The following is a 24,100-nucleotide window of genomic DNA, read 5'->3' as shown; positions in this document are numbered from 1 at the left end:
CAAACTTTATTGGCATGAACAGCCTATAATAAATAACAAGTTACCAGCAAGTTGCTAATGCCAAACAACATTGCTATTCACCAACCTGTTACTATTTAACTAACGTCTACATCAGGGCTCCAGCCTACATTTGCTCAAGGGCACGATTTTCTCTTATCAGAATCAGAAGGAGCTTTATTGCCAAGTAGTGTTTTACACATACATTTGCTGTGGTGATAAGGTGCTACACGTAGACAAACATACAGGCAACATAAATAAATGCAGAAATATAATAAATACGGAATGGAAGAACAACGTTGCATATATATATATATATATATATATATATATATACACACACACACACACACACACACACACACATGGAGAGCAGGGGCATCCCTCTCTAACTTGAGAGCTCTTGAAAACTCATCTCATTCTCACTCTTCAGAGAACACTTCCTCTTATAACACCTCTAACTATTAACCTCTAACATGCACTTCCTGTGCTCTTCTTCTTCTTCTTCTATCCCCTACAATTTTCTTGTATTGATTACACTTTTTTTGTTAACTCTTACTTCCTTCCCTATGTACTATGAGCTCTTACTAGTATTAATTGCTGCTCTTACTAGTATGTATTGTCAGTTGTAGATCTGTAGTTGACGCTCTGTTGACGCTTGTATGTTGTTCCTCAAATGTAAGTCGCTTTGGATAAAAGCGTCTGCCAAATGAGAAAATGTAAATGTAATGTAAATATATACATGTGCATTATTCTGGGCCTGTGACGTGCAGAAGTAACGTAACGGAAGAGAATATTGTGTACAATATTTGTGTCAACAACAAATGTGCAACGTGCCAGGTCTGAGCCCAACACGAGATGAAACAGTATTTACATGTGCAGAGACATTTGTATGATTTGCAAGGGGGGAGTGTCAGTGGGGGACCCGGCCTTGTTGATGAGACTAGCTGCAGACGGGAAGAAACTGTTTTTGTGGTGAGAGGTTTTGGTCCTGATGGACCGCAGCCTCCTGCCAGAGGGGAGAGTCTGAAACAGTTTGTGTCTGGGGTGGGAGGAGTCAGCTGAAGAGAAGGAAGATTGCAGCCAATCACCTTCTCTGCAGAGCGAATGATGCGCTGCAGCCTGCCGTTGTCCCTGGCAGTGGCAGCAGCGTACCAGATGGTGATGGAGGTGAGGATGGACTCAATGATGGCGGTGTAGAAGTGCACCATCATTGTCTTTGGCAGGCTGAACTTCTTCAGCTGCTGCAGGAAGTTCATCCTCTGCTGGGCCTTCTTGGTGAGGGAGGTGATGTTCAGCTCCCACTTGAGGTCCTGGGAGATGATGGTGCCCAGGAAGCGGAAGGAGTCCACGGTGGCGACAGGGGAGTCACACAGGATGATGGAGGAGGGTGGGGCTGGACTCTTTCTGAAGTCCACGACCATCTCCACTGTCTTCTGAGCGTTGAGCTCCAGACTGTTCTGGCTGCACCAGGTCACCAGATGGTCCATCTCCCACCTGTAGGGGGACTCGTCCCCACCTGAGATGAGCCCAATGAGGGTGGTGTCGTCCGCAAACTTCAGGAGCTTGACAGACTGATGACTGGAGGTGCAGCTGTTGGTGTACAGGGAGAAGAGAAGGGGGGAAAGAACACAGCCTTGAGGGGATCCGGTGCTGATGATCCTGGAGTCAGAGACATGTTTTCCCATCTTCACGTGCTGCTTCCTGTCCGTCAGGAAGTCTGTGATCCACCTGCAGGTGGAGTCAGGCACGCTCAGCTGGGAGAGCTTGTCCTGCAGCAGGGCCGGGATGATGGTGTTGAAAGCAGAGCTGAAATCCACAAACAGGATCCTGGCGTAGGTTCTTGGGGAGTCCAGGTGCTGGAGGATGAAGTGAAGGGCCATGTTTACTGCATCATCTACAGACCTGTTGGCTCTGTAGGGGAACTGCAGGGGGTCCAGGAGTGGGTCTGTGATGGATTTTAAGCAGACAGTAGGGGCTGTATTACTGTTTAATATTTTCAACTTTCGCAAACTGAACGTTTTTATTAGCTTAGGCATATATCAATGTGATCGGACTCCTACAAAACATGGTAGGCCTAAATCCATAATTATAGGTCTACTTAATTAACTAGAAAATGCTCTCAGAGGCAGCCAAGGAGTTTACTGACGAGTGATGGTTTAAATCTGTAGGCTAATTGTAAATGTAATTCTGATTGGTGTAATATATTATTCAACCGTTTTTGACGATATTATAAGCACTTTGAATGACTGTTGTGTTTGGAAGGTGCTATATAAATAAAACTGCCTTGCCTATTATGCTGCTCCCCATTATTGTGCATGAGACACCTGTAGTTACTGGAGGTAACAGCAGATGCCCTTTAATACCACAGGGCACAGAAATCTGGGGCAGCTAAACAAAGTATTGTCAGGCAGTTACTGGTATTTTCCATAATTACGTGAGCAGTCAGGATCTGATGAACAGCGAAAGTGAAAGGAGTTGGTTAACTGGCTGAGAAGGTGGAGCCTGTCGCCTGCAGCTCTTTATCTAACAGCTCTCGGTTGCATTACTCACTGCAATATTTCAAACTACTCCGCTGTCAGAAAACTGTTGGAAATGACGGTTGTCTTGCTGTGTAGACGCATTTTTGATGAATGAGAGCGTTCAGCACTAATTTCACTTACAGATTACATTTCCTGTCACTACTTCAAAATAAAAGTCAACTTGTGTTTCCCCAGTTAAATGCTTTTAATGTGAAGCTGCAGCAGCAGGAAATGTTCAGTTTGTATTAGCAGTAACTATATACAGCATTTTTATTCTCTTGCACTTGAAGCCAAAGTGGTCGCGAGGTTTTACTTGAAAATGATTGAAGATGATTGAAAATGTAGGCTACTTTAAACAAAACATACGTAGGCTACTTAAGTAAAAGTAAAATTACAAATTTTAAAATGTACAAGTACTCAAAAAAACTACTCAATTACGTGAATAGGTGTCTATGAAGATTCTCAGTCATCCAGGTCATAGTTATCCAACGAAGGTTAAAATCAAGGGCAACTGGACTTGGTTGAAGATACTGGAAGACGTTTCGTCCCTCATCCAAAGGACTTCTTCAGTTCTGACCAAAGAAGTCGTCAGAACTGAAGAAGTCCTTTGGATCAAGTCCAGTTGCCCTTGATTTTTACCTTCGTTGGATATACGTGAATAGGCCAAATTGTAATACTTTATATCTGTGTGGTTCGAGCCCGGTGACCTTTGGTTTAAAGCAGCGGGTAGGGGAGAGCGGGATGATTTGAGCCTGTGGGGAAGTTGTTTCTGGGTAACAACAGACATTAGTCATGTGACCAAATATTTTACTTCCCCTGTAATGGAAAGAGGCCCATGATCTCTCTTGCAAAAGAGATTTTAATCTCAATGAGACTCGCTTGGTTAAATAAAAGTTCAATTAAAAAACTGGAATAGGCACTTAAGTTCAAGAAAGTTTTTTTTTCCATTTAAAGTGATTTTTTTTATGTTCAAGGAGTCATAGTTGATGTGTTTGAACATTTTTATACACAATCTATGGTCTGAACCGAACAACTACACAAATTTGGCTAGAGGCTACATTAGCATAACATTACCTGACACACGTTTGTTAAAATGGCACGGACCCAGAAGACCTGGGGGAAGTTGAACCAGCTATTTTACTGTTATATTACATTGCATTCTTACATTTTATCACCAAAATGATGCGACATGAATTTTAGACTGGAAACCACCGTGTCATGCTTCAAGACAGACAAGGCTTAAACTCCTCTTGTTGATTTGGACAGAGCAGTGAGAGAAGTAGTCTACAGAATGGAAAGTCCATGAGTCAGGTGGCACGGGACATGAAGATCGACAAGATGACTCTACAGCGATGAAATGTTGTGAACTGGCATTTGATTTGGCAAGATAAAATGATGTTCATGTCCCTGACCCCTGTGGCTCAACTTACCCCACCACGTTTTGTTGGAAAATCATGTTTTGAAAAACGGTTTATTTTAGATCCAAAGTGATTATTCCCAGGGATACACCAAAATCTGAAATGTATGTACATATGTCAGTTGGAGACATTGTCCTCACCTTAAAGACAGCCTAAAAATAGGCTCAACTCACCCCGCTCTCTCCTACGGGGCATGGCGTCAGATTTGTTGTCTTGAGGTGGATGTTCAAAATTATATTAGAAGGAAAACAGGACAAACAATTAATTTGCAGGATGAAGACATTTTAATTAAAGAAGAGACGAGTAACATTCCTTAAGAAGAAGCCAACTGTATGTATATGTTCTTGATACATTTCTTATTGGCCAATGATACATTATTTGATTTTTATTACTTAGTTTAAGCTAATTATTATTTAAAAAAAGTTTTTACTTATACATGTACCGCTGGTGTGGACAGTTATGTGTATACTGTTTTATACGCTTCATGTATTCTCTACAATAAAGATAAAAACCAATCAAACAGAGTAGGCTATTGTAGATTTTGTTGAGATATTTTGACTTTATTATCATTAGATTGCGACTTAATTCTTGTAATATTGTCACAACACAGATATGTAGGATAGATTTTGAATGAGCAGAAAACTTGAACTGAAACACTTGAGCTGTTGAAGTCCAGGGGTTTCTAAAAGAATCAAAGTGCATTCATTTATTCATGTGAATAGGCACCAGTTGCACAATTAAAGAGTTTACTTCAACATGCCTACATGTGTTTTGACTCAGCAGGGATGAGAAAAGTTGATCTGCAGGAGAAAAAATATTTAAAAGCTATTCAGAATACCTGAGAGCAGCATGCTTTATATTCTATTTTTATAGTTGTTGTTGTTGGGGTCAAGAGGTAAGACTGGAAATTCAGAGAAATACTTCATTTCTGTTGAAACGCTTTTTATGAAACCCAAGCTCATACAGATTGTGTGCCAGGTGTGTGTTTGCAGCCAAATGGGAGCCAGACTGACTGATGGTGTGGTGATTGGTTCATTGGCCAGAGGCATGCCCAAGCCTACCTGCGAAGGAGTGGCAGAATACCAAGTATTGGGTTGGGCTGCATTTATGTTCACCTTAAGTAACAACATTGATGATGAAAGTCTTTAGGGCTCATAGATTGGACCATGGCACACAACGAAAAAGGTAAGAAAGAAATCTCACAGCCAGTTTGTGCTGAGATGGTCACAACCTAAACACACCCCATCCACTCATATGTCTATAAATGCCTACCTGCCCTGTAATACATATCTGTTCTTGTTTTTCTTAAAATGACCCAACAATAGTCTCCATGAGTGGCACAACAAGATCTGTATTTGGGGAGAGGAAACAAGCTGTTTAACATTACATGTCTTCCCAAGCTATGTCTGAACTAATATTTGCTGATGATAAACCTAATGTGGAACACAAAAGTGTGTTCTTTAGCTTACTAGACTTACACAATGAAACACAAATTAAACAGTCAGTTACAAATTCCAACTTTGGACTTTCTTATACTTTTATTTCACATTCTCCAGCATTGGTGGTGCCATAAATAGGGAAAAAACACCATCATTATCAATTTAGCTTTTTCTTTTTAGATAGAAAATCACAAGCAGGTGCAAGCTCTCTGAACTCACTTTACTTATGATACTGGGGTGGAGTATCTGAGATAACCATGCCTACAGAACTGTAGACTGCTTTATATCTACAGCATTTACAGAAAACAGCTGTTTAGGCTACACTTGTTATATACATTTTACTCAGGTATTGACATATACCTGAATAAAATCTGTAGACCTGTAGACTACAGTGTGAAATAAATTCATCACAGAGTCATGGCAGTCACCTTGTCAAGAAAAGAGGCGTATAGCATATGCAACAGAGACTGTCAGTAGATTACATCACAGCATTTCATATTTAGAACAAGCATGAAAATAGTTCATTACATTAAAACAACATGATATAGTTTTGTTCATTTGTCTTGTCTGCATGATGACGTGTGACATTTACTTTGCTTCATTAACCTGCATTTATAGGCATTTAAGCCGAAAATGCACCAAACGTAAAGGACCAAAGTGAAGCAGTGTTTGCCACTAATTACAAGACATACAACTAAACAACTAAAACAGGAAAATGAAAGACAACTAAACAAAACCACAAAATCAACAGTAAACTGAAAACTTAACAGCAATTTACTGTGCTGTAAATCTTAGTAAACATCACATGTTGTAGTGTAGAAGCACTTCTATACAATCTGTACAATTCCTGATTCAATTAAACCTTGAAGACCTGTTGGTCATTTCAACACAACGTGGTAGCCATCGTTGTTCGCATCTGTGTAACAGAAAACAATCCAGTAAACATCCTTCAAAACCACCACTGATCAAGCTCCACAGAATGCCACTAAATGTTTTACAGTGAGTTACGAAATTAAAGGTTAACTATGAGAAAAAAAAAATTACCCCTTATAGTGCTGAGAGTGAAGGTTGTTTCCTCCCTGAAGTTCTGCACCATCTGGAACAAATGAATCATCATCATTTATAAATTCTAATCCTTACTGACAACCATACTTTCCAGGTGTCATAATCAGCTTTTGCTTGCCTAAAAATGATGGCGGTAAACAGTCATCTCTAGAGAAAAGCTTTCTCACTGTACATATTTTGTTTCTGTAAATCAAGCTCATGAATTCTCTCTGCCACTGTTTTTTTCTTCTTTTTCTGGTGGGCCACTAGTATGAGTACCACGAAAACTGTGTTTTTTCACAGCTTTGGCTGTTTGTCTTTTCTCCTAAGAGTTTCCAATGCTGGTGGAGATTGTTGAGAGTGAGGACAACATAGAGCAAGTTTAAAGCAAGGCTCAGTATTCTGCTGCTTTTCAGTACTATCACGCAGCAGTAGTCTCACATTGTTTATACGGAGCCAAACGTCGCTGTTTATCGCACTGGCTATACAACCTGATCATATATAATACATATTCCAAGTGTACAGGTGAAATCCAACCAGAACTACAAATGAAAAACCCACACTACAAGTAACAGGACAGCCATTAATCCCTTGTGTCAAGTACTTTATACAGAATGGCAGCAGTCCCCAGGCCTGGGACCTCACATAGTGCTCAGTTGTAAATGGTTCAAAGTTATGAAGCGGTAGTGGTTTATAGAGGAGATGTAAGGATACCTCATCAGAGACCAACACATGGATCCCGCTGGGTTTTTGTCTGTAGATGTGTGTAATCTGCTGTGGAGGGATGCTGTACAGCATAGCAATCTTTTCTGACAGGTCCAACAACGTCAGCTCCTCCAGGTACAGAGCGTGGTAGACTGCAGGGAAGACAAAGGAGACGTGGAAGGAACGCATTGACGAGCTTCGTTGGATCAACCATTATGTTTTACATGAAGACACTACAAACGGACCATTACGAGCTTCATCAGGTTGATGTTGTGGCAGGGCTGCTGTATTGGATTGCATACAGGTGAACCTAATAAAGTGGCCACTGACATTGTACATGCAAATATAATAAGAATCATATTCTACTGTTTGTGCACTTACTGTCTCCACCCCCCGGCTTGATGGGAGGTTGATGTCTGGCCTGCTGCTGACACACATAGATGGTAAGACGGGGCTGTATACACCTGGAAAATGTGAGCAGACTGTGATGCAAGTGCAGTTGCAGTAACACTCTGTAGTCAAATGCCTCATGATGGTTGAGTAAGATGATTACATGTTGAAACGAAACTGTAGTGGAAAGTGTATATTGGTGGTGAGGGATTAAGCTAATAATTAAGTAACAACCAACCGTTGTCTCTGAAGAATTTATTAATAAAAAGGGAATGACAGAAGTACTACAACGTTAATCAGCTGGTTCTGTCTCCTAGGACAGTCACTAACGTCTGGCCCAGAGCAAAGGGATAAATAATCATTTACACAGGCTAGATTTTTATGGTTTGGGGAACAGAGATCCTCTTCAAGCAGAACAGCAAGAAAGGAAAACAACAAAACAGTCTCACAGCTTTGACCTAAACCCAAGTAAATGTGGACAGACTAACATAAGGATTATATAAGAAGACCCCCCGGCTTGATGGGAGGTTGATGTCTGGCCTGCTGCTGACACACATACTGTAGATGGTAAGACGGGGCTGTATACACCTGGAAAATGTGAGCGGACTGTGATGCAAGTGCAGTTGCAGTAACACTGTGTAGTCACATGACTCATGATGGTTGAGTAAGATGATCACATATTGAAACGAAACTGTAGTGGAAAGTGTATATTGGTGGTGAGGGATTAAGCTAATAATTAAGTAACAACCAACCGTTGTCTCTGAAGAATTTATTAATAAAAAGGGAATGACAGAAGTACTACAACGTTAATCAGCTGGTTCTGTCTCCTAGGACAGTCACTAACGTCTGGCCCAGAGCAAAGGGATAAATAATCATTTACACAGGCTAGATTTTTATGGTTTGGGGAACAGAGATCCTCTTCAAGCAGAACAGCAAGAAAGGAAAACACCAAAACAGTCTCAAAGCTTTGACCTAAACCCAAGTAAATGTGGACAGACTAACATAAGGATTATATAAGAAGGAAAGGTTAAGGATAAAAAGAACAATACATATATATCTATAAGAACATGTATAAAAGATTAAATGTAAGGGGAAACAATTTTCTGCCATAACAGAAACCAGTTTAGAAAGTTACAGTTGAAATGACTCTTTGGTAGAACTTACAGACATCTGAAACATGAAAAGTACATGTTGCTTTTTTTGTCAGGGATCACAAGCCAAAGAAGGTTAAGAACCTTTGTTTAAAGGGGCAATATTTAGTTTTCAGCAGCCGCTAGCGGAGCGGTTTTAAGATGGCAACCAGGTGTGTGCTCGTACGCGTGTTTGAACCCTAGGCTTGAACTCATGAGCGAGCATAATCAGAAAAACGCTTTCTTACAGATATCATGCAAAGAACGCGGAAACACTAGCATGAGGGCTGTGGCTTTTCACACAGACATGTTCTGGCTCTGTTACTTCAACTTCAAAAAAAGGCAGTGTGACAGCGTCTATAGACAGACAGGGAGACCGCTTCACACAACATGCTGGAAACTCCGGTAAACTCCCACTGCACTGTATTTTTATCAGCTCGAGGTTGAACTAACCCATGCTCATTACGTTACATTTACTGCATTTAGCCGATGTGCTACATCATGTGTATTTCACCGGAGGCTCAGCAATGTCAACACAGCTAAACGTATTGGATGATAACAAAACAGTTAGTGAGCTGGACTATTAGAATATTATAATGACATTGTTTCCACACTTTTCACTGTTTTCACCCGACATCATCCATTTGGCCTGACGGGCTTCAGCACATAAAACTTTGTTGTTGTTTTTATTCTTACGTGGAGTTTATGTTGGAGTCTGCATGGATGAAGGCTTGCCACCTTCAACTAAACCTCTCTTGACTCCTCAACCATCACTCCAACCAGGGTGGTGAGAAACTTGGGTGTCATGATTGATGACCAGCTGTCCTTTTCAGACCATGTTGCTGCTGTCTCTCGCTCGTGCCGCTTTGCTCTGTACAACATAAGGAAAATCAGGCCCTACCTCACTCAGTACGCCACCCAGCTTCTGGTACAGGCCATGGTTATCTCTCGCATCGACTATTGCAATGCCCTCCTAGCAAGTGTTCCAGCTTGTGCGGTGAAACCCTTACAAATGGTTCAGAACGCAGCAGCGCGTCTGGTTGTTGATCAGCCCAAAAGCACTAATGTCACTCCATTACTCAGTGACCTCCACTGGCTCCCTGTGGCCTCCCTCCCTAACACAAGCCTACGTTCCTTCTCGGCCACTACGCTCCTCCAACGAACGCCGCCTGGCTCTGTCATCCATTCACACAAAGCAATCTCAGTCCCGGCTGTTCTCATCTGTGACACCATGATGGTGGAACGAGCTACCACACGCCATCAGAGCAGGGGCGTCCCTCTCTAACTTCAAGAAGCTCTTGAAAACTCATCTCTTCAGAGAACACTTCCTCTTAGAACATCTCTAACTCCTAACCTCTAACTTCCTGTGCTCCCCCTACAATTATCTTGCACTTTTTGTTAACTGTTACTTCCTTCCCTAGGTATTTACCCATTGATGCCATACGTGATATAAGCTCTTACAAGCATTTATTGCTGCCCTTACTTGTGTGTATTGTCAGTTGTAGATCTTGGTTGTATTTATGCTCTGTTGATGCTTGTATGTTGTTCCTCAAATGTAAGTCCCTCTGGATAAAAATCTAAATGTAAATGTTAGTGGACTGCATGTCGTCAGAGTCAGAGAGAGGCTCGGGAGCGCTCACAGGTCTAAGTCCCGGCCCGGTACCTTCACAATAAAAGCAGAACAGTGGCTGTTACATACAACAAAGAAAACAGGCGTGTTCTTCATTTCTAAGTGAGGTTAGCCCATTGACAAAAAGGCAGTAAAAATATGATTTATTAATTAAGTGATTTCATTGAAAAACTACAACAAAACTGCACCCCTTTAAAATGTCATATGTATTAATATCTTATCTATGAATAGTTTCATGTGTAAAATCTTATTCTGAAAAGTAACTAGTAACTAAAGCTGTCAGATAAATGTAGTGAAGTAAAAATTACAATAATTCTTCTGAAATGTAGTGATGTAGAGATGTAGATGTAGCCCTGACTTGTGTCTGTAGGTATTACTTTAGGGTTGCACACAGAAACAACCTTCACCATTAAAGGATAATTTCAGTCGTTTAACCCTGTACCCTATTTTCACATATATTTTCCTGCAACAACTCGCCTCTCACAACATTTCAGAGCGAGCCTTCAATTCCCTGTTCAAAACAAAGGGTACTGGTAGTCCTTAGGGATCCTTTCCTTGATGTTGTCAGACACATGGTATAACAGTCTGAGCCTGTCGCTGGCAAAAAGAAGTACTTTTTGTGTTCATTTTGACGGCCACGATTGACCTGAACGAATACGTTGCAGCCACTCCTGCCGGTTCGCGGCTGAGGACATCTACTGCACACATTCCAAAAACCTTTTGTAGCTACTAGTCATTTCAACACAAAAATTTGTGAATATAGGGCCAGGTTTAAAAATACTGAAATGTTCCTCTAAGGTAGCACCACTTGCTGCTGCTCCTTAGCTCATTTAATGCTGTGCACAGTAACAAGAAGACTCAACCTTTTCGTCTCTCCTCTGGCAGCTGGACAGTGACAACATTCAGAGTTTTACTATTAAAATCAACCTGAAATTACACAAATGAGGGGAAGAAAAAGAAGGTTTTAAAACGTGAGGGGACATGCACTGCCATCCCCAGTGGAGGCACAGTAAATTTGTGTGGAGCTTCAAACTTTGTTGAATCGTTTTGACAGTGCTGTTCAAAATGAAGGCAGGTATCATATTAGGTGAGTCATACCTTCGCATTTTTTATAACCCTGCTTAACCTTATGAACAATGACAACAGAGCTTTTATATCCATTTTGCCACGAACAAAACTAGCATCAACCAACAGCAGCCGCTGCACGAAACACAAGGAGGCTCTACGTCAGCCAGCCGCCAGCACCACCTACAACAAATGTGATGAGCACTTAAAGGTGTATTCCACATGTCTCACCTTCCTTTCATGGTGTTAAAGAGGCGAATGCCGTCTGCTGGGCCGCAGATCTGGATCAGATCCTCCCTACTCATCCTCAACAGATCAGCACCTGCAACAATAGCGGACAATCTATTCTGAGTCACTCAGCTGTTTGCCAGCTCTCCCCCACCGGGTCAAAATATGTTGGGATTTTTACCCCTTTTACCTGAGAAGCTGGAGAAGAGCCTTGAGAAAGGTGAGAACCTGTGACGGTGCAGCCACTGCTGAGTGTCCTGCAGCGAGGACGACGGCAGAAGGTGCTACATGTCAAAAAGAAGAAGAGCCCTTGAAATGTGTATAGCAGCACAGCATCCACTGTCTCCAAATAATAATTAACACTTGCTGCACTGTTCTCCGTTACTTACATCAGAGCAGCCGGGCATGAGCAGCTCCTCTTGCTGCTTTGGAGAACAGTTGCTACAGAAACACGCACAAGAGGAAGAAAGAACACATTGGGGAGATTGGTTTTGTTCGTACTGCTCTGAAACATCTGTCTGTACATTTACTATTACATGTGCTTATTTTTAACTGTGTCTGTAGAGCACAGGTTCATGCTTCTGCACAGTGACCTGGTAAGCACCCATAGAGGGAGCTATTACCACTGTTAGTATTCCACATCTGCTACAGGGATCAACCCTGAGGTCAGGAATGGAAAGAGGATTTACATATTTTACTGCCTTTCAAAATAGTAAACAAAGCTACTGAGACACAGTCAAAACAAACTGTCCATTTTTAAATTGTAGCAACAATCAATGCAACTTTTAGTCTGCCTTAAGGTTAAACCTACAGTTTTCCAACAGAGCTTTACTAAACAAAATGAATTAGATAAATGCTGACTCACCCATCTGTGAAACTACAGGAAGTTGGTGAGCTGTGGTAAACTGGGGACGGCGTGCTGCTGCTGCTGTGGCTGGTGAGATTCAGGGCATCAGGCCAAGGGGAACACTAGAGAGACACAGGACAGAGATAGAAAAGGAAGGGGGAAGGTGTTTTCTGTTTATTCAACCTGTCAAAGTAAATATATGGTAGCACAAAGACTATATGACTAAATATTTCCAATATTTAATATTAAAAATATTATATTAAAGCACCTGTCAATATTTTTATACCAACTATGGATCAAATGGCTGTGTGAAATGTAATGGGTATTGTCTGTAGTGAGGAACCTACAAAGAATTATTCCCCCCAGTACTTTGAAGCTCTTGAAACTCTTCTCATAGACCTCACTTTCAGCTGCAGCAGTAACCCTGCTGAAAAACAGCAAAGACCAGTTTTGCTGGTCTTGCCGGTGACCAACTTAAAGTGTCTTTTAGGCACTGGTCATGTTGGTGACCAGCCTGTGTTGGAGGTTTTTGCTGGTGTAGCACCAAACAACATGCAGACAAAGACAGCAACTGGCTGAACAGCTAAAATACTTTCAAAAACAGAGAAATGAATACAAGTCTGCGGGCCAAAATAACTTCCAGTAAGCTTTATTTTTTCTTTTTTTAATCGTTATTCTTTACACTCTAGCTTTTTGCACATAATTGCAATGTTTTCAGATGTGATGTAGTACATTTACTTGATATACTTTTACTTTAGTTCAGTGGTTCCATTTTATACTTACATTTCTTTACTACATTTCAAGGAGAAGCACATAAAAATATAATAGTGAAATGGAAATGCTAATAATGATTGTATGGCTTCAGTGCTGATGAGATTAGATACATATTCAGATAATACAATAATTTACAGCATTACAACGCTACTGACAAAATGAAAGCAAGCAAAGAGTCCTCTGAGGTCTGCCAGAGAAAGAGAACCGTGTGCCTCACCTCTTTTAGCAGAGTGGTCTCATGGGACGGTTGATACTTTTCTCTGTCTTGAAGAACCTTTTTATTGATCTTTTCCCTGTCTGTCTTCAGTTTGCGATCAGCTCCTTTAGGCTTCCAAAAAAATGTGACATTAGAAGTGAAATATATAAACCTGTAAAAGATACATTGAATTATAATTGTTATGGACCGTATAGCCCAGTGATTATGAGAGTGCAGCACAACTACAGTATGTTGACACTGGGCAGGCTAGCAGAAAACATGTAGGGATATAAAGTTTCATACCTTGAACACTTTGACCTGGCAGCTGGAAGAGTGGACGTGCTCCATGTATTCCCCGTGTTCATTGGTGGTGAAAGTGTCCACCTGGATACGAAAAGGCACTCCTTTCTCCCCTCCATGCTTCCTGGGGGTAAACTCGGTGCTGATGCAGTTGACCTGAGAAGGATGGCAAAGAAAGGGTTTGATAATTGCATGTCTGTCATATATGTCTTAACAACATCCCCAGACATTTCACCAGAATCTCCCTGTACCTGGATGAAAACAGAAGCGTTCTTGACAGGATCCCAGAGGAACTCAATGGTGTTGAGGTGCAGAGGGTGTGAACGGGGCTCCAGGATCCCCACTGACAACGGGATATCTGCAAATAAAGACTCAGTCAGTTTACATTTGCTGCACCACTTCGGTCCAAACCAAAATATTTCAAAAACTATCGGATGAATTGCCATGAGGGGATCATCAGCATTCTAATGTTAGCATTTACCTCAAGTGCTATTCTCCTTCCACTGTGCCTCATAAAGCTGTTAGCATGGCTGTAGACTGGTGTGACAAACTCATAAATAATAGCCAACGATGTTTCTTACTTTGATTGTTACTTATTTAGTCATGAACATGTAAATTACTTAAATGTGTTACCTGAAAACAAGTATGGAGGTCTATAAATGGCCTCAGTTGTGGTTCAGCACAGCGTTAATCTTGTACTTTGGTCAGCAAGCAAGCACTACACTGGCAGAGTACACCGATAAATGCCTTGCTCATGAGCCTTTCGATGCTAAACCTGGGGATAACAGTGGTCTTTGTCATATCATTAAGCTCTGACGAATCAGGACATATGTTAGTGCAGTCAACTCACCTAAATCCACGATTCGGTCTCCAGGCCTGTTCCACCTCCACCCCTCCAGCTGCTGGTGCTCCATATACTGCAGTCGACGGTCATGAAACACCACGCGCACAATGCTCTGTCAACAGGCAGGATCGGGCGTTTAGGCCGGAGTACAGCTATAGCTTGAGCAGGGCAGCCCGCACATAGCCGAACAGCCGGACTGTTGGGCAAAGTGCGAAAAGGCTCCCCTCATTCATTTATTAAAACATACTGAGGAAGTCCCATTTGGCAAGGGTAAGGAGGAGGAAGTACACTAAGAATTCCATCTCAATTCCTGCCCGTTGTACACTAGACATACTTAAAAAGAGCATCTCCATATATCCATCAGGAAAATGAGCTACACTTGACAACTCTGAGGTGCAGCACCAACAGTGTCTAAAGATCAGGGCTTCCACTCTCACTTGAACAACAAACTTAAAGAGCCCATGAAATGGACACATGATATTCCAAGAAAGTTCCTGAAAAAAAGTGCCTCTTCACTGGTGAGCTGATGTTGCACAAGTAGGCGTAGTAGAAGTTAATAAAATCATTACAAATTTTTCAACAATCCTAGCTTGGTTTATCTCCATCCTAGGCCCACTAACTGACCTGTTTAAATACAGCACACTAAGGAGGTATTATTCCAGTTCATGGGACCTCTAAGGACTTTTCAGTGTCCTGTTTGGTAATATTTAAGCATACACAATTTGGGGGTGTGACACAATGAGAATCAGGCACCACACCATTTTCAAGGCACGTACGAACCCTGAACAAAGACAATCCATGTCCTTAATCTGTAAACTGCATCTACTGCAGAGCAGTAACTGTTGTTACAGGCATCCTGATCCATTGTGTTGTCTGATAATATATCTTGTCACTATATCAAACAAAAAATTTAAAAATAATATTGTCCCTGCTCATGGTCAGAATTTCATGAAAGGGATACTCCACCAATTTTACACATAAAGTTCAGTTTACCTGTCACAAAGAGTACTACTCAGCCTGAGGCTCTGGAGGAACTTTCTTAAATAGCCCTGATGATGTCCCCAGGGTTATCTTGGTTTTGGCTGGAGACCTATAACAGAGAGCCTGCCTTACAGTAGGCATTTAGAAGGCATTGAGGGTCTAATAAAGGACACTATCCAGTGCATGCATTATGGGAAATGTAGGATCCCGTATTTTTGGAGTGACCCTCTTTAAGGACTAAAAGTTAGGATATCTTGACCATCCCTTTTCTAAACTGTCTCTTGTGAGTCCCCCTTGACTTCACAGAAGCACAATATTAAATCACTGGAGTACCTCTTTCACAGCAACCTTTTAAAATCCTGCCAGGGCATGAAATTAAATTAACAACCTTTAAAAACATGTACCACTGGGATCTTTATGGAGGGAGGGTCATACATGACTGAGCACCAGAACTCAAAAAGCCCTGGCCCCAGCACGTCATGTGTTTGAGAAGATGCCACCTGTCCCATTCTTGTGTTTCTCGGATGCTACTGCTAACATTACGCTCTCAAGCAATGGCAGCCTGACGACAGAGACATGTCAAGTGGATGTATTCGCACATAAATGAAATAAATGACCTCTCCTTACTCTTAGGGGTTTTCGACAAACGTCAATATTGAAGTCGAGTCACTTTCGACTTTTTGCGTGTCACAACAACCTGCCATGACAGAAATGATGGGCTGCTAATGGGTTTTACTCAAAAAAAGCCACATTATCAGGAATATATCACTTTTTAAAGTTAAAAGAAAGAAACAGAACGTCTCCAGAACAAACATAAAGATGCCCAAAGTCCAAAAATCACAGTGATGCAGACAAAAGCAGATTGGCATGTTCTGATGAAGAGGGTGTGTGTGTGTGTGTGTGGTAAAACTGTGAAGGCAAGATGAGATGTGTGTTTGTAAGGGGTTAATGTGACATCTAGGAAAGGAGAAAGGTAAGTTTGGGTGATAGTACCAAGCTCTCCAAGGTCGACCCCACTCCTGAAGTGAAGTTGGGGGACCTGTGACAAATCAGGGAATGGATACATAAAAGCAGCAGCGAAGAGAAGAAAGAGGAAGAGGTCACGTCAAAGTCAAAAACAGACAAACACAATACCTTACACCTACCTTTACATATTTGCTGCTTATATCTGTATACTCCACTAGTTTTCTGTTAAGCATACGGATTTCGTAGGACTGACCTACATTTTAAAACATTAAAAAAAAAAAAAAAAAAAAAAAAACTGATTAAAATTGAAAAATGGGAAATCAGTCAATCAGAAAAGAGAGGCGGTGGAGATAGAAATTGAATCAAATTAGAAACCTTTTAAGCCAGATATCAAGGCCAGCCACAAGAAAACTTTTCCATATCTCCATCTTGATCAAATATAATACATTAAGTTTAATATCACATGAAGATATCATTAAAACAGCCAGTGAGGAACACTACTGGACCCACTGTCAGGCCTTTGTCAGTGTGGTAATAAAACTAAGCTATGGACCCTGATGCAATTCATTGCTAATCCATACATGCCATCTTTAAATGGCAGTGTAACTGTTGGCCAAAAGTTGCATGTTACAGCAAGCTCACTTTCAATGTGTTTTCACTCCAACCAAATTATTTTACAGCAGATAAGTAGGACAAACTTGTAGATAAATAAAGGTAAATAAAGTACAAATACAAGTTCAACAAGAGACAGGAACTATTAGAAGGTTCAGTGGTAGAGAATGATGTGAAGCAGAAGGGTAGAGTACAATTTGGAAAGGAGAAAGGACAAAAAAAATAAAAATAAGAAGGGTAAATTAGATTAGAAGATGAAAAGAAGGCTGACAAATTAACAGATTTAGGAGCTCATGTTGCACAGATAAATCAATCAATAATGCCTTTAAAATCTTACTACTTACTGCTAGCTTACTACTACTACTACTGTGATTTCACTAAGTTAGTCATTCAAACGAATCAAAAGCTTTTTGGGTGTATGTAAATATGTATACAATATATCCCATTCTTATATTCCAGGTCAGCCTAGTCTATATCTGTGATAATTAACAACTGTCTACTACGTACAGAAATCTATGGAAGCAAAAACAAGCCAGAATAGTTGCTTGAGCAACTGAATACCTACTTGTAAAATGTAACCACTTGTTAATACTTGAAATTTAAATACCACTCAATATATAACTTTAAACATTTTTACTTCCATCTGTCTGGAATTTCCTGAATTTGTGAATCCAAAAAATGTTTTAGCACCAAGAGGAACAACCTTCAAAGAGGGGAATTCAAACAACATAAATGCAAATAGAAGGTTTTCAAAGGAAAATATTTGAATGTCATAAATTTAATTTTTAATATTAAATATATTTCAGTATTAAGTATTTAGAGGGGGTTACATTTTGACAGAAAAGTCAGTTGGCAACTGTTGTGATAATGACAATTTGCTGTTCTTTGTCGTATATGACAGTGAATCTTAAAATAAGCCTAGGAGAAATTGTGAACGCCAGTTTTTTAAAATATTATTACATTTCACTAACTAAATGATTAATCAAGTGAACAATCAGTAGATTAACTGACAATTAACATGTGACAATAGTAGTTAGTTGCAGCCCTAGTCAAATTTCTCAATTAGGTATACAGTTGCTTATAAAGCTTATAATTATTATGGCATTTATGTGCTTCCATAGACCCAGACAATTTAGACTTGAAGTTCTGATGTCATCAAAACTTAAAATACAGAGCTGTGACTGTAAGAGCATTAGCAAAGGGAATCTCTACAGTAACTTAAATTATTATTCTGTTGGAGAATAAGGCTTAGGTGGCAATTAAACTGCCTTTTGTATTTGTTATCTTGATGACTCTGCACACAGTTTTTGGCTTTGAGAGACAGGCGTGTTGAGTTGCAGGGTTCCAAACTGGAGGGGTGTACATTTAAATTAATTCATGTGAACATGGCTTAATCTACCAAGATTTAGCCTAACAGCATTGATCTAACCCTGCTGCTGCTAGGATTGCATGTGTCAAAATGCGCTCCAGTGAGTCCATTTAGTCACTGTGGACATTCAACTAGCAGGACAGATAGCTACCTTGGTTGAGATAAGTGAGACTCTCCTCCTGCTGTTTCACAGCCGGTGAGGTGGCTGCACATAGAATGTACTGAAATGGGGTCCTCTTTGCACCATTTTCAGCCATAACCCTTGTTTCTTCGTTTTTCAAGAAAGGTGCCAAGGCCTCTCTGTAAGAGACCAGAAGGAAAGAAGAGGGGCTGAGTATGGCGATTGTCCTGTTTTGCCTATTATCTAATCATTTAATCATAGGAACAAAGGTGCAAGAGGTCAATCTTACAAAATACAATGTTACTCGTCTCGTTCATTTCATTTTAAGTATGTATTAGTTTTAAAAGGTGAAAAAAGGAGTCTATATGATCTGTAGTCTAAATGTGGATTTTGAATGCAGTGCATCTTTAAAATGAATCATTGATATGCGTTTTAAAATTTGAATTTCACATTGCAATTAAATGTGAATACTAAAATACTTAAATGTGATTCTGGAGGCAGAATGACTGCAAATATGCACATTTATAAAATAATTTTACACATATAAGCATTACTTCTCTCCACATGTTCTTGTGCAAGTAAAGAAAACATCACTGCTTTGCGCTGTCACTTTGATTTAACCTGTTGTAGATATAATGCATGAAATCCTCAAGTTTCTGAAGCTTCTCAATATGGCTTGTGGTTTACCTAATGTAACTAGCAGGGTGCTGGTGGTAGGACTCAGGCTGGGAATGGCAGAACAGCATATTTTCCAGTGCGGTGTCTTCTTGAATCCCGGGACCACAGGGAAGACTTGGAGACAGACGGTGCTTGCTTTGTGCCTTCCCTCAGGTTTCAGCTAAGAGAGGTTTGCACCCAGACCTCATTGCCTGCCTCTTATATGGTCCCAGTGATGTCATCAGGACTGCCATTGGCATACCTTGGATGACCTTTGAGAGGCGGAGTGTGTAGGCACACCTCCCACCACCAATGTCTAGCTGGGTTGATGCATTAAAAGCAGCTCCACTTGCCCAGTTGTTGACACTGCCAACAGTATGGCCCTAAAGCCAGACTTTAATCTCACTTAGGGTAATGATGTTTTGGGGTACATTTTGGAAAACAAACATGAAAACAGCTGCTGGTTTAGGGCAACAGAGAAGGCCAAGAAGCCTTAATGAGTGGGAGTAAATACAGTTATCTTCTATGTCTTTGTTATGATAATGAGAACAGCCATAGAAGAGCATTGTGGTAGCGGAGTTATTTGGAATTCCAAAAATCAACAGCAGAAAAGTAGTTTTACCTTTTATGGTTGCTAATATCACACAAACATATAACAGTAATACTATTAGTATTAGTACATAGTAGTATGCTGTGGATGCAAAATAAAATGCATTATTGGCTAAATCGCTTTACGCCAGTGAGCTCAACCCCAAAATGTAGTTTTAATTTCGTGTGTTAGGAAGAAAATTGAGGACAACAGGTTGAATACAAACCCCTGCAGCTGCTGTCTCGTCTCTTCAGAGCTCCTCAACCAGGACCAGAGATTAGGAGCAGGTCATCTGAAAGCCCGCTCAGGTTAATGTTTATACAGAGCGGCTAAGCACGCCTCAGCGTCTGAATGCACGTGGTCGTAAATGGATGGACAACTGTGCAATACTGCTGCCAGCACCCCTGTGGAAGTCACAGAACAAGGTTCAACCTGCAGAGGGAAGAAAACAGAGAAGACTGGCTTTTAAAATGTTGCGCAACATTAAAAACTTGTTATGTGAAATCTGGGATGAATAACAAAAACATTTAGATCGGTTCTTAGTCTGTTTATTTCTAGAGCAAAACAATTTCTTTACATGGTTGCAAATCTATCACAGGTGGAAGTTAACAAAAAACCCTTCTGTACAGTTTATCATGAGAGGACAAATAAAATAAAATACATAAATACAGGTATGAATATTACATGACCGGTTGGAACAAAAGAAAGACAGTGTACTGTAGAACATGCATAGTGAACAGTTTGAAAGGAACATCTTGTCTGTTTCTAGGACCAGTATTGTGATAACAGATGCTAGCAACCAGTAGTTTTCCGACTGGTGAAATTTTCCCGTATGGATTTGCTTTAATTGGGAGAAGCCCTGTTAAAAAAAACCCTAAGCTGATTAATGGTTTTAAGAATTCCAGAGAAAGCAAAGTAAGGTATAGTGCAGACAGGCATATTACAGAGTGTCGCTCAAATCAGTTTCAGTACCATTACTTAAAAAGCTAATTATAACACATGTAAAGTCTGTACATTCATTTACTTAAATAACAATCGGCCCACTCTCAGTGGATTCCCTAAATGAAAACACCAGTCAACTAAAACAGTGAGCCCCAAATTGTCCATTCAAGGACTCAGGTTGTCCCCAGGTGAAGTCAGAAATACTTTTCCTTATTATTATGATTCATTTGCTAGAAGTTAGCGAAGGTGATAGCAGAAATTAAAAGGCATAATCATTTCTGATCCCTTCCTACAATAAGTTAACTGTACCATGATAAACTAAATCATCTCAAATAATAAAAATCTGATCAGATGGGGAAAACTCTTCCCAAATAGAGATCCATGGGGTAAACTTTGGGAACCCGTCAAACTCAAAGAGCCATCTCATTTCAGAAATCCAACCTTTTAAAGCTTCTTGATACCTCAAACGTAACACTGAAATAAATAACCACCAGAGGTGTGATTTCTTGATACCTTGCCTGGATATTTCTACCATCTTAAATATACCAAAGACATGGTTTTGGTTTTGCGAAGTTGGAGCTGTTGCACCATTTTGTACCTTTTCCATATGAGCCTGGTTAATGTGACTACATCCTGTACTGAAACTTTGGAGATGAGTAATCTGATGATGGTTCAAGTGCACTTAACAGCCAAACACCTGGGCCATTCAATCCAGCACAAAGTTGACACGTGCTGCAGGTTACATGCAAGCTATTTTGCTAACGTGCAAAAAAGTGAGATAGTCAAACTGTTCACTTTACTTATTTCCAGATATTGTGAAAACTTTGCGAAGCAGTGGTCAAAAAGTATATGTACAAAATACCTTTAATTGTGGATTTACGGTTATTGCAGAAACTGTGGTTATGTGGAGGCGAACTGAAGGAGCTCAGAGGACACAACTAATACTGTCTTTGCATCAACACAGGTCAAGAACGCTGCCGTCACTTTTCCTGCAGATTCACAGTTTTTGAGAGCCGAGAGTTTCAGTGCTGTACGTCTCATTCACTCTCCGCAGTCCCAGTCAACAAACATTAGTCTGTGTAAAATGAATAAGGCCGGGTAACGTCTTGTCTTGGATCGCTGGTCTCCCTTCCACCTCCAAGCAGGGAAAACATCTGCAGTATTTATAAAGAACTTCCTCTTCAAACACACACAGGACTGAGCGGCAGCCTCACAGATTAGATGCACAGGTAAGATGCAACAAACTAGCAACCTATAGGCAACCACATGTGAGAGCATGTTGAACAAAACATAACACAAACTTGATGCAGAACGTTCAGTGTGAAAATACTGCAACTTTTCATAGGCTCAACTTCTGCTGTCTGCGATTGTGAATTTCCAGACAAATTCAGACAACTTTAATTGTGACAGCTGTGATGTCATCTTCTGAACCTTAAAATAAAGATGTGCACAATTATATGAAGGATTGTCAATTCTGAGCTGACAAGGAATCGTTTGGCAACATGTTAAGTTGTGAAAGGGGCATTCAATTGATTAAGTCACTTATTAACTAATTAAAACAAGAATACAATCGATGTACAGGCTTCTGTCAGCCTGTAATCTAAAGATGCTCATACAGTACTTTTTTTATGTCACATTGTTCCCATAAACATTTCTGCTTTTCTAAGAATATTTGGTTTTTCATCCCGAAACCTCTGGACTCATCACCATCACTGGGCCAGCCAAATGACATTTCATCCCAAGCTGTGGTCTTTTTGTCAGAAGTTTCTCTTGCACGATAACATTTCCTCCAATCTGATGATGAATATTTCACGGCATCATGCATGAACTCCTTATTCTACCAAATGTGGGCTCAAGGAGAAACATGCTTCCATTGACAAAAGGCGGTGTGGGGGTTGTGGGAACTGTGGAGGAAGAGAAGGTGCATTCCTAGATCCAAAAACTCCAAATGTGTTGAGTCCCTCCCCACCAGTCTAAAACCAACCCACAGTTACATTCAAAAGTTTCTGGAGCAAAGGTAGGGAGGAGGAACTAAACGACAAATAGGTTGCTGAGAGGATCTCCTCGACACAGGAGAAAAACGCAGCAAAGCTCGAGTTCTGATGAGGAGGAGGGGAAGCTCAGAGATGGTGAAGTCAGAAAGAAGCGTGTCTATGCCCTGGAAATCCTGGAACGCCGTTCGTCCACAGGGTTTCCAAATGAAACCTCCCTCCATTAGCTGTGAGAGGAGACGTCTGAGGAACTGCTGCTATTGCTGTTGGTCGTCTGGGCCCGCTTGATGTACAGGTTCAGTAACTTCATCTGCAAACAAGAAAAGACAGGAGATATTCATATTTCCTTCAGCAAAGTGTGATTGCATATGGTGAGTAGTAGTATCACATGGGACATTCTTTAAGGTCTTGTTAGTTAGGGTTCTTTAAGAAGTTCTCTGAAGAAGCAGGACTTCTGGAACGTGTTGTGTCAAACTGGAGGATGGAAAGCAAAACATTCACTTTCACCCAACATTTTGGCTAAAGATATGTTTAAAGCAACACTATGGGTACTTGAGACCAGGATTGTATGCATCTATGAGTTGTGAGCAGTTCAAGACTCATCCTTTGTTTGATTTAAAACTTTTTTCTTCATATTTTTTTTGTGTATTCACCTATTTGTACACCATCATGTAGCTCAGTGGCCCACACAAGGGCTCACAGGAGAAATCTGAGGGGTCATGAGATAATTTACAGGAGAGGAAAGGAGAACAAACATCTCTACAAAAATGATGCTAATTCTTTCAGACTTTAGGTCTTAGATTTTTTCCCAATTAAATCTACTTCTTCAGGGAAAGAGAAAATATCAGTCTTTGGTTAAAATGGACATATGCATCTGAGAGTTTGCGAGCAGACATTGCATTCCATTAAAGTGTCATAAAAGAAAATGTTTGGGAGCCATACTGGCAATACTGGTTTTTGTTACCAATTAGTTGTCAATTATAACCAGAATAGAAAAGCCTGGCATTCATTGTGTTATAACATTTATACAGTTTCTCAAAAATAGATCTATTTTATCTCACATTTCTAAGATCTGAATAAGCATAAGTCTTGAATTTTAGATCACCAACAAGGTACCAATAGTAAAAAGGAAGACACAGGTCAAAGTCAATGTACTTACTTACAGTAATGATAAACTGCTTACTTTGGGAATATTTTATTTAATGACTAAGGATACCTTGAACACTGCATGCTAATAATTTGCTGGAACTCCTGCAGCATCAGAGATTTTAGCCATGATCCACACACTTTCTATAGCTCTTGCTCAGCAGAGGCTCATCATGGATGTTCTTAAAATATGAAGG

The 24,100-nt window shown here is 40.4% G+C and overlaps 2 protein-coding genes across 33 annotated transcripts in view; both read right to left on the bottom strand.

Moving 5' to 3' along the window:
- Nucleotides 1–5,442: 5,442 nt before the first annotated feature.
- On the bottom strand, nt 5,443–20,085 carry tfcp2l1 (transcription factor CP2-like 1). 4 transcript variants are annotated; one of them, XM_038719681.1, is made up of 15 exons: nt 19,266–20,078; nt 18,609–18,757; nt 16,656–16,729; nt 14,536–14,641; nt 13,937–14,043; nt 13,689–13,841; nt 13,407–13,517; nt 12,434–12,537; nt 11,958–12,009; nt 11,759–11,852; nt 11,572–11,662; nt 7,507–7,589; nt 7,135–7,277; nt 6,421–6,472; nt 5,443–6,292 (listed from the first exon to the last, which is right to left on the bottom strand). In XM_038719681.1, the coding sequence occupies exons 1-15, from the start codon at nt 19,322–19,324 to the stop codon at nt 6,255–6,257; spliced, it is 1,416 nt and encodes a 471-aa protein (XP_038575609.1). In that variant the 5' UTR covers nt 19,325–20,078; the 3' UTR covers nt 5,443–6,254. The 4 variants fall into 4 exon arrangements, 3 of the variants coding, with proteins under 3 accessions (XP_038575609.1, XP_038575608.1, XP_038575610.1); XR_005444516.1 differs by lacking the exon at nt 5,443–6,292 and having other exon boundaries at nt 6,428–6,495; nt 6,845–7,277; nt 19,266–20,085; XM_038719680.1 differs by lacking the exons at nt 5,443–6,292; nt 6,421–6,472 and having other exon boundaries at nt 6,492–7,277; nt 19,266–20,085.
- A 271-nt stretch (nt 20,086–20,356) lies between these two features.
- The window catches only part of clasp1a (cytoplasmic linker associated protein 1a), a 90,804-nt gene continuing 87,060 nt past the window's right edge, over nt 20,357–24,100 (bottom strand). For all 29 annotated transcript variants that reach the window (XM_038719644.1, XM_038719650.1, XM_038719648.1 and 26 more), the window contains one exon: nt 20,357–23,067. In XM_038719644.1, coding sequence (XP_038575572.1) covers nt 22,981–23,067 — 87 coding nt within the window. In that variant the 3' untranslated portion in view covers nt 20,357–22,980. The remainder of the gene's footprint in view (nt 23,068–24,100) is intronic.

Source organism: Micropterus salmoides, unplaced genomic scaffold (assembly GCF_014851395.1).
Source record: "Micropterus salmoides isolate LMB-PRFRI ecotype aquatic unplaced genomic scaffold, ASM1485139v1 Ms_hic_scaffold_15, whole genome shotgun sequence".
In the NCBI taxonomy this organism is placed as follows: Eukaryota; Metazoa; Chordata; class Actinopteri; order Centrarchiformes; family Centrarchidae; genus Micropterus; species Micropterus salmoides.
This window is presented reverse-complemented; position numbering and strand designations above follow the sequence as displayed.